The sequence below is a fragment of the Oncorhynchus masou genome, unplaced genomic scaffold, assembly GCF_036934945.1.
Source record: "Oncorhynchus masou masou isolate Uvic2021 unplaced genomic scaffold, UVic_Omas_1.1 unplaced_scaffold_1812, whole genome shotgun sequence".
NCBI lineage: Eukaryota > Metazoa > Chordata > Actinopteri > Salmoniformes > Salmonidae > Oncorhynchus > Oncorhynchus masou.
In genome coordinates, this window is record NW_027008329.1 from 6,057 (window position 1) to 16,692 (window position 10,636).

General features: G+C 46.4%; 1 protein-coding gene across 1 annotated transcript; it reads right to left on the reverse strand.

Moving 5' to 3' along the window:
* Positions 1 to 238: 238 nt before the first annotated feature.
* LOC135532318 (zinc finger protein 391-like) lies at positions 239 to 9,781 on the reverse strand. Its single transcript, XM_064959886.1, has 7 exons — positions 9,441 to 9,781; positions 8,468 to 8,603; positions 7,613 to 8,137; positions 4,485 to 4,619; positions 3,906 to 3,970; positions 2,729 to 2,927; positions 239 to 759 (listed from the first exon to the last, which is right to left on the reverse strand). The coding sequence occupies exons 1-7, from the start codon at positions 9,447 to 9,449 to the stop codon at positions 239 to 241; spliced, it is 1,590 nt and encodes a 529-aa protein (XP_064815958.1). The 5' UTR covers positions 9,450 to 9,781.
* Between the last annotated feature and the right edge of the window lie 855 nt (positions 9,782 to 10,636).

Sequence of the window (10,636 nt, forward strand, 5' to 3'; positions counted from 1 at the left end):
TCACCCAGCAGCTGTCCCTCCCCAGCAGCCCGTGTCCTGCATCAGAACTCTGGGAATCATTTAGGTGGATTCTAGAACCATGTCTATTCCAATGGAGTGTATTGTTCTCCTGACTGATGACGATCAACGTGTATCATTGTTGTTGTCCAGCCGGGCTAACATCACCAATAGGAATACTAAGCTGATCACGTCTTGCGTTCAAAGCCTCGTGGTCATTCACTCCGTCTCCTCTCCAGTATCAGCGTGCGTCCCTGTCACTGTGGTGTGTCCGTTGGTGAGCCCGTAGCTTCTGACAGCGGCCGTATCTCTTCCCACAGTAGTCACAGCTGTACGGCCTCTCCCCTGTGTGAACTCTGTGGTGGATCCTGAGGTCTGACGCTCTAGAGAACCCTCTCCCACAGACCAGACACAGGTGAGGCTTCTCTCCACTGTGAGACTGCTGGTGCTCCCTCAGATGTCCGGATTGGGTGAAACTCTTCCCACACACAGGGCAAGAGTAGGGCTTCTCTCCCGTGTGTGTGAGGAGGTGTCGTCTCATGGCTCCCAGGTGAGCGAACTTCTTGCCACAGTCGGGGCAGGGGTACGGCTTCTCTCCCGTGTGGATTCTCATGTGGATCTGTAGTACCGAGAGCTTGTAGCACTCTCTGCCACACACCGAGCAGCAGTGAGACGTCTTCGTTTTGTGACTCTCCTGGTGTTCAGGATGTTCTGATGTGGCGGGACTCGCTCTGCTGTCTAAGCCACATTTAGGGCTCTCTCCTGTGTGAATAACAGAGTGGGTTCGGTATTGAGGCGAGCAAGTCGACATTCATTCACAGTCCGTATCCCAAATGGCACCTTATCCTCTATCAAGTGCATCCACTTTGTCCAGGACCCTGGTCAACAAGTAGTGCACTTCATAGGAGATGGGGTGAACAGAACCCCAGTCAACTAAAGAACAGTGTTCTGCCTCCCACTTACTATGTTGAACAGAACCCCAGTCAACTAAAGAACAGTGTTCTGCCTCCACTTACTATGTTGAACAGAACCCCAGTCAACTAAAGAACAGTGTTCTGCCTCCACTTAATATGTTGAACAGAACCCCAGTCAACAAAAGAACAGACTTCTGCCTCCACTTACTATGTTGAACAGAACCCCAGTCAACTAAATAACAGTGTTCTGCCTCCACTTACTATGTTGAACAGAACCCCAGTCAACTAAAGAACACTACCTCCACTTACTATGTTGAACAGAACCCCAGTCAACTAAAGAACAGTGTTCTGCCTGCCTCCACTTACTATGTTGAACAGAACCCCAGTCAACTAAAGAACAGTCTTCTGCCTCCACTTACTATGTTGAACAGAATCCCAGTCAACTAAAGAACAGTGTTCTGCCTCCACTTACTATGTTGAACAGAACCCCAGTCAACTAAAGAACAGTCAAGTGTTCTGCCTCCACTTACTATGTTGAACAGAACCCCAAAGTCAACTAAAGAACAGTGTTCTGCCTCCACTTACTATGTTGAACAGAACCCCAGTCAACTAAAGAACAGAGTTCAAACTCCACTTACTATGTTGAACAGAACCCCAGTACACTAAAGAACAGTCAGTGTTCTGCCTCCACTTACTATGTTGAACAGAACCCCAGTCAACTAAAGAACAGTGTTCTGCCTCCACTTAATATGTTGAACAGAACCCCAGTCAACTAAAGAACAGACTTCTGCCTCCACTTACTATGTTTAACAGAACCCCAGTCAACTAAAGAACAGTGTTCTGCCTCCACTTACTATGTTGAACAGAACCCCAGTCAACTAAAGAACAGTCTTCTGCCTCCACTTACTATGTTGAACAGAATCCCAGTCAACTAAAGAACAGTCTTCTGCCTCCACTTACTATGTTGAACAGAACCCCAGTCAAAAGAACAGTGTTCTGCCTCCACTTAATATGTTGAACAGAACCCCAGTCAACTAAAGAACAGACTTCTGCCTCCACTTACTATGTTTAACAGAACCCCAGTCAACTAAAGAACAGTGTTCTGCCTCCACTTACTATGTTGAACAGAACCCCAGTCAACTAAAGAACAGTCTTCTGCCTCCACTTACTATGTTGAACAGAATCCCAGTCAACTAAAGAACAGTCTTCTGCCTCCACTTACTATGTTGAACAGAACCCCAGTCAACTAAAGAACAGTGTTCTGCCTCCACTTACTATGTTGAACAGAACCCCAGTCAACTAAAGAACAGTGTTCTACCTCCACTTACTATGTTGAACAGAACCCAAGTCAACTAAAGAACAGAGTTCAAACTCCACTTACTATGTTGAACAGAACCCCAGTCAACTAAAGAACAGTCAGTGTTCTGCCTCTACTTACTATGTTGAACAGAACCCCAGTCAACTAAAGAACAGTGTTCTGCCTCCACTTAATATGTAGAACAGAACCCCAGTCAACTAAAGAACAGACTTCTGCCTCCACTTACTATGTTGAACAGAACCCCAGTCAACTAAAGAACAGTCAGTGTTCTGCCTCCACTTACTATGTTGAACAGAACCCCAGTCAACTAAAGAACAGTGTTCTGCCTCCACTTACTATGTTGAACAGAACCCCAGTCAACTAAAGAACATTGTTCTGCCTCCACTTAATATGTTGAACAGAACCCCAGTCAACTAAAGAACAGTCAGTGTTCTGCCTCCACTTACTATGTTGAACAGAACCCCAGTCAACTAAAGAACAGTGTTCTACCTCCACTTACTATGTTGAACAGAATCCCAGTTAAATTCTTCTCCTTCAGAATTGATGAAACCACCAACTTCATCCTCCTCTTTCACTTCCTCCTTCCCCTCTTCTACAATATGAATGTTCATCCCAGGTGTTTGAGTGATGTCCTCCTCATGTCTTGGATCGGGACCCTGGGACTCTATAGCTTTGGTGCTGGATTGGTGACCAGGATCCTACAATGAAAACATAACAACATCACTAACCATGTCAGAACTCTATTTATAAACACAATACAAGAAAGACTTCTGTTCAATCCTTTCAAGACCTGAAAGCTTCACATGAGGTTCCAGACCTGAAAGCTTTACATGAGGTTCCAGACCTGAAAGCTTTACATGAGGTTCCAGACCTGAAAGCTTTACATGAGGTTCCAGACCTGAAAGCTTTACATGAGGTTCCAGACCTGAAAGCTTTATGACATGAGGTTCCAGACCTGAAAGCTTTACATGAGGTTCCAGACCTGAAAGCTTTACATGAGGTTCCAGACCTGAAAGCTTTACATGAGGTTCCAGACCTGAAAGCTTTACATGAGGTTCCAGACCTGAAAGCTTTACATGAGGTTCCAGACCTGAAAGCTTTACATGAGGTTCCAGACCTGAAAGCTTTACATGAGGTTCCAGACCCTGAAAGCTTTACATGAGGTTCCAGACCTGAAAGCTTTACATGAGGTTCCAGACCTGAAAGCTTTACATGAGGTTCCAGATCTGAAAGCTTTACATGAGGTTCCAGACCTGAAAGCTTTACATGAGGTTCCAGACCTGAAAGCTTTACATGAGGTTCCAGACCTGAAAGCTTTACATGAGGTTCCAGACCTGAAAGCTTTATACATGAGGTTCCAGACCTGAAAGCTTTATACATGAGGTTCCAGACCTGAAAGCTTTATACATGAGGTTCCAGACCTGAAAGCTTTATACATGAGGTTCCAGACCTGAAAGCTTTACATGAGGTTCCAGACCTGAAAGCTTTACATCAGGTTCCAGACCTGAAAGCTTTACATCAGGTTCCAGACCTGAAAGCTTTATACATGAGGTTCCAGACCTGAAAGCTTTATACATGAGGTTCCAGACCTGAAAGCTTTACATTAGGTTCTATGTGTGGCCTTTAAAATAAAACACATTTAATCTCATAAAATGTTGGTCATTAATGTCTCCCACCTTGTTGATGTGTGATGTAGGGGTACTTCCTCCTTCACTACCAGAGTCATGGACAGGACTCTCACCTGTAGAGAGAGGTTGGTATTATGGGTTATAATGAGACTACCAGGACTCCTGTAGAGAGAGAAAGTTGGTATTATGGGTTATAATGAGACTACCAGGACTCCTGTAGAGAGAGGTTGGTATTTTAATGGGTTATAATGAGACTACCAGGACTCCTGTAGAGAGAGGTTGGTATTATGGGTTATAATGAGACTACCAGGACTCCTGTAGAGAGAGGTTGGTATTATGGGTTATAATGAGACTACCAGGACTCCTGTAGAGAGAGGTTGGTATTATGGGTTATAATGAGACTACCAGAGCCATGGACAGGACTCTCTCCTGTGGAGTTAATTTGTGAGTTAAATAATTGGGTTGGTAAATAAGCCAACAAGTGATCTAGGTCTAGGTTGTGTCCAAAATGGCACCCTATTCCCCACAGGGCTCTGGTCAAAATAAGTGCACTATCAAGGCAATAGGGTGTCAATTGGAACACACAACCAATAAAACTGATTGTGTCACCATTCTGTCTCTACTTACTGAGATCAGGGAAACTCCAGCCAACTTCCTCTCCTTCAGCATTGATGAAACCACCAACCTCCCCTTCCTCCTCCTCTCCTTCAGCATTGATGAAACCACCAACCTCTTCCTCTTCTTCCTCCTCCTTCACTTTCACTGGCAGGCAGAGAGAAAGACAAAGCATCTGTTTGTTAATTTATGACACAGCTATTGATGTACAGGCATCTTTAGTCTAATTGTAGAACTGATCATCATCATCAGGTCAGGAAAACCTCCTGGGACAGTTTCCCAGACACAGAATGGGCCTAGTGCCGGACTACCAAGCATTCTCAATGGGCCTAGTGCTGGACTAACAAGCATTCTCACTGGGCCTAGTGCCGGACTAACAAGCATTCTCAATGGGCCTAGTGCCGGACTAACAAGCATTCTCAATGGGCCTAGTGCCGGACTACCAAGCATTCTCAATGGGCCTAGTGCCGGACTAACAAGCATTCTCAATGGGCCTAGTGCTGGACTAACAAGCATTCTCAATGGGCCTAGTGCCGGACTAACAAGCATTCTCAATGAGCCTAGTGCCGGACTAACAAGCATTCTCAATGGGCCTAGTGCCTGACTAACAGGCATTCTCACTGGGCCTAGTGCCGGACTAACAAGCATTCTCACTGGGCCTAGTGCCGGACTAACAAGCATTCTCAATGGGCCTAGTGCCGGACTAACAAGCATTCTCAATGGGCCTCGTGCCGGACTAACAAGCAGTCTCAATGGGCCTAGTGCTGGACTAACAAACATTCTCACTGGGCCTAGTGCCTGACTACAAGCATTCTCAATGGGCCTAGTGCTAATCTTGGACTACAAGCATTCTCAATGGGCCTAGTGCCGGACTAACAAGCATTCTCAATGGGCCTAGTGCCGGACTAACAAGCATTCTCAATGGGCCTAGTGCCGGACTAACAAGCATTCTCAATGGGCCTAGTGCCGGACTAACAAGCATTCTCAATGAGCCTAGTGCCGGACTAACAAGCATTCTCAATGGGCCTAGTGCCTGACTAACAAGCATTCTCACTGGGCCTAGTGCCGGACTAACAAGCATTCTCACTGGGCCTAGTGCCGGACTAACAAGCATTCTCAATGGGCCTAGTGCCGGACTAACAAGCATTCTCAATGGGCCTCGTGCCGGACTAACAAGCAGTCTCAATGGGCCTAGTGCTGGACTAACAAACATTCTCACTGGGCCTAGTGCCTGACTACAAGCATTCTCAATGGGCCTAGTGCCGGACTACAAGCATTCTCAATGGGCCTAGTGCCGGACTAACAAGCATTCTCAATGGGCCTAGTGCCGGACTAACAAGCATTCTCAATGGGCCTAGTGCCGGACTAACAAGCATTCTCAATGGGCCTAGTGCCGGACTAACAAGCATTCTCAATGGGCCTAGTGCCGGACTAACAAGCATTCTCAATGGGCCTAGTGCCGGACTAACAAGCATTCTCAATGGGCCTCGTGCCGGACTAACAAACATTCTCAATGGGCCTAGTGCCGGACTAACAAGCATTCTCACTGGGCCTAGTGCCGGACTACCAAGCATTCTCAATGGGCCTCGTGCCGGACTACCAAGCATTCTCAATGGGCCTCGTGCCGGACTACCAAACATTCTCAATGGGCCTAGTGCCAGACTAACAAGCAGTCTCAATGGGCCTAGTGCCAGACTAACAAGCAGTCTCAATGGGCCTAGTGCTGGACTAACAAACATTCTCAATGGGCCTAGTGCTGGACTAACAAACATTCTCACTGGGCCTAGTGCTGGACTAACAAACATTCTCAATGGGCCTAGTGCTGGACTAACAAACATTCTCACTGGGCCTAGTGCCTGACTAACAAGCATTCTCACTGGGCCTAGTGCCGGACTAACAAGCATTCTCACTGGGCCTAGTGCCGGACTAACAAGCATTCTCACTGGGCCTAGTGCCGGACTAACAAGCATTCTCACTGGGCCTAGTGCCGGACTAACAAGCATTCTCACTGGGCCTAGTGCCTGACTAACAAGCATTCTCACTGGGCCTAGTGCCAGACTAACAAGCATTCTCACTGGGCCTAGTGCCTGACTAACAAGCATTCTCACTGGGCCTAGTGCCGGACTAACAAGCATTCTCACTGGGCCTAGTGCCTGACTAACAAGCATTCTCACTGGGCCTAGTGCTGGACTAACAAGCATTCTCAATGGGCCTAGTGCCGGACTAACAAACATTCTCACTGGGCCTAGTGCCAGACTAACAAGCATTCTCACTGGGCCTAGTGCCAGACTAACAAGCATTCTCAATGGGCCTAGTGCCGGACTAACAAGCATTCTCACTGGGCCTAGTGCCTGACTAACAAGCATTCTCACTGGGCCTAGTGCTGGACTAACAAGCATTCTCAATGGGCCTAGTGCCGGACTAAGAAACATTCTCACTGGGCCTAGTGCCAGACTAACAAGCATTCTCACTGGGCCTAGTGCCAGACTAACAAGCATTCTCAATGGGCCTAGTGCCGGACTAACAAGCATTCTCAATGGGCCTAGTGCCGGACTAACAAGCATTCTCAATGGGCCTAGTGCAGGACTAACAAGCATTCTCAATGGGCCTAGTGCCGGACTAACAAGCATTCTCAATGGGCCTAGTGCCGGACTAACAAGCATTCTCAATGGGCCTAGTGCAGGACTAACAAGCATTCTCAATGGGCCTAGTGCCGGACTAACAAGCATTCTCAATGGGCCTAGTGCCGGACTAACAAGCATTCTCAATGGGCCTAGTGCCGGACTAACAAGCATTCTCAATGGGCCTAGTGCCGGACTAACAAGCATTCTCAATGGGCCTAGTGCCGGACTAACAAGCATTCTCAATGGGCCTAGTGCCGGACTAACAAGCATTCTCAATGGGCCTAGTGCCGGACTAACAAGCATTCTCAATGGGCCTAGTGCCGGACTAACAAGCATTCTCAATGGGCCTAGTGCCGGACTAACAAGCATTCTCAATGGGCCTAGTGCCGGACTAACAATCTCAATGGAGATTCTCCATTAAAAGATCTTCTTAGTCCAAGTCTTGGCCCACTCTGTTTGGGACACCCACAGTCCTTTATGCATTGTTTATTATTAATAAATGATCTCCCAACTCACCCTGGATAGTAGCTGCCATCTCCCTGTCACTTTTACCACCACGTCCTGTCCTCTGGTGAGTCAGCTTGTGAGCCCGGAGATTCTTTGACCTGATGTAGCTCTTGCCACACTCTGCACAGCGGTAGGGCCTTTCTCCCGTGTGAACTCTGTGGTGAATCTTCAGATCTTCTGCTCTGATATACTGTTTCAGACAGATCAGACAGTGGTGCTTCTCTCCGGAGTGAGACTGTTGGTGCTCTTTCAGATGTCCGGATTGGGTGAAACTCTTCCCACACACAGAGCAGGAGTAAGGCTTCTCTCCGGTGTGTGTGAGGTGGTGTCGTCTCATGGCTCCCAGGTGAGCGAACTTCTTGCCACAGTCGGGGCAAGGGTACGGCTTCTCTCCCGTGTGGATTCTCATGTGGATCTGCAGGATGGATAACTTTTGGCAGTGTCTTCCACACACTGGACAGGCGTGAAATGTCTTGGATTTCTGCTGATTCTCCTGGTGTTGTTTAGCTGCTCCTGGTGGAGGTTGTCTCTCTCCTGTGTGAATGATCGTACTAATGCGTTATAACATTAGTTTTATTGGTGGAAATTACATGAATTCAACACGTCTGGGTTAGATCAGCGTTTCTCAATCCTGGTCCCAGGGACCCAAATGGTTGCACTTTTTTTTTTTTTTTTTTTTGCCCTAGCACTAAAAACACCTGATTCAAATCAAGGGTTGATGATGAGTTGATTCGTTGAAAGTGTGTGAGTGGTAGGGCAAAAACTCAAATGTGCAAAAAACTCAAACTCATTCAACGATAAAGTCATTTTCTATTCTATCCCCAAAAATTCCAATTCAAAACATTCCGAACCATTCCAACTTACTAAAAAGAGAATCCCAGTCAACTTCTAGCAGCTTGGAGCCCTGCAGTGTTCTCTGGTTCCTGACAGGAACTGGTGACTGTGTGGGTTTAGGTCGAGTGGGACAGGAGTTAGACAGGCTGGATCTGCCATCACCGTCCTACAATAAAATGTTTACATTACATTTTAGTCATTTAACAGGCACTCTAATCCAGAGCGATTTACAGGAGCAATTAGGGTTAAGTGCCTTGCTCGAGGGCACATCAACAGTTTCACCAGGTCGGCTAGGGGATTCCAAGTGGCTCCCGAGTGGCGCAGCGGTCTCAGGCACTATCACAACCAGCTGTGATTGGGAGTACCACAGGGCGGCGCACAATTGTCCCAGCGTCGTCTGGGTTTGGCCGTGTAGGCTGTCATTGTAAATAAGAATTTGTTCTTAACTGACTTGCCTAGTTAAAAAAAAATAATCAAACTAGTGACTGTCCCAATGCTTGTAACTGCTAGGCGATCTGCCACAGATACAATGATGGAACAGAGGGATGTCTGACGTTAACTACAATGTATTATATTATACTACTACGACCATGAGTTTTACCCTGACAATGTATCCTTCACAAATGGCTATATAGTACAATACTTCAGTCCTACGGACCCTGGTCAAAAGCAGTGCACTATATAGGGAATCGGGTGCCACTTGGAACAGGCCAATACGATCTGTTCCGGAAACAAGGCCCAGAGTTTTCCTGGCCAGGTCACGTGGTCTTTAGTCAGGGATAAATCTGCGGCCTATATTATGAATCTGACAGACCGCTAAAGATTGTATTCACTACCATGTCCTACTGTAGTGGAATATAACGATCATTAGATGGAGCAATAACACAGGGATCGACTGACCGCTTGCCTTTTATTCCACGATAACTAGCCACTAACATTCGGTATGACAACAAACCAGCTACCAACCTAACGAACGTTTGTTACTAGATGTGCGCTTTCTCACCTCATCCATTGTGAATCGACCCAGCAGTTCTTCTGTAGACTTTTGTGGTTTGGAGAAATTTCCACCGAAACCAACTGTCACCGCAGAACTGGGGGCCCGAACAGTTGTCGTGGAAACTATTTGACAGCTAACTTGTTAGCTAAACAAGCTAAATTAACAAAAGTTGTTTTGTTCCTCCTCGCGTCTAGCTCGTTAGAGTTACATGTTTTTTTGTTGACAGTATGTCTATGCCAATCCCAACCGTATCAGAAATGGCATATGGACATATTTTAATCAGTATTTTGAAGTGAAGTAGCTAGCTAACTAGCGCCTGCATCCACCAACTTCCGGGTTATTCTTCTTCTTCGGTCAGTGAGCAGCTCCTGGCGCTCTACCGCCACGTGTTGGAGGGGAAAGGCAGTAAACAGGAGGGAGAGGGGCAACTGCCTGGTAAACTGCCATAGACCCTTGTGACATGAATTAAAATATAATTGATTCGTTAATTTAGGGAAAGGAGCAGGTTTTTAAGGGGTATTTATTCAATCATGACATTGATTGTGCATAGACGTCAGTGAGTGCTATTGCATGTGTTGAATGATTTTGATATATACAAAAAAAGAACAGAATAATTTCAGAATCTCTTCAGTCACCTGACTGTAATTCAACGGAATGTTCGTGGTCAGTAGATGGGTTAGTTGTTAAGCAACTAACGTAAACTCGTACATCGCCCAAAACGTAAAACTTCCAGATCAACTGTAATGTCAATACCATTGTAAAGCACAATTTTTCCCCTATCCAACAGAATCAATTACATGACATAAACACTGCCCGTTTCTGCATACTTCAAGCAGGCAATGAGCCAAGTCGGGTCTTACTGACCACCTTATTGCCTCTAAAATGTAAATAAAACACTATAAAGAGTTTATATAATGTGTCATCACATTCCTATTTGAAGGTTTGTGTCGAATTTGGATTGGGTTTTAGGGAGGTGCTAAAGTGATCTTGATCTTGTTGCCAGCTGCATACCACTGCTGGCTTGCTTCTGAAGCTAAGTCAGGGTTGTTCCTGGTCAGTTCCTGGATGGGAGACCAGATGCTGCTGGAAGTGGTGTTGAAGGGCCAGTACGAAGCACTCTTTCCTCTGGTCTAAAAATATATCCTAATGCCCCAGGGCAGTGATTGGGGACACGTCCCTGTGTAGGGTGCTGTCTTGGGACG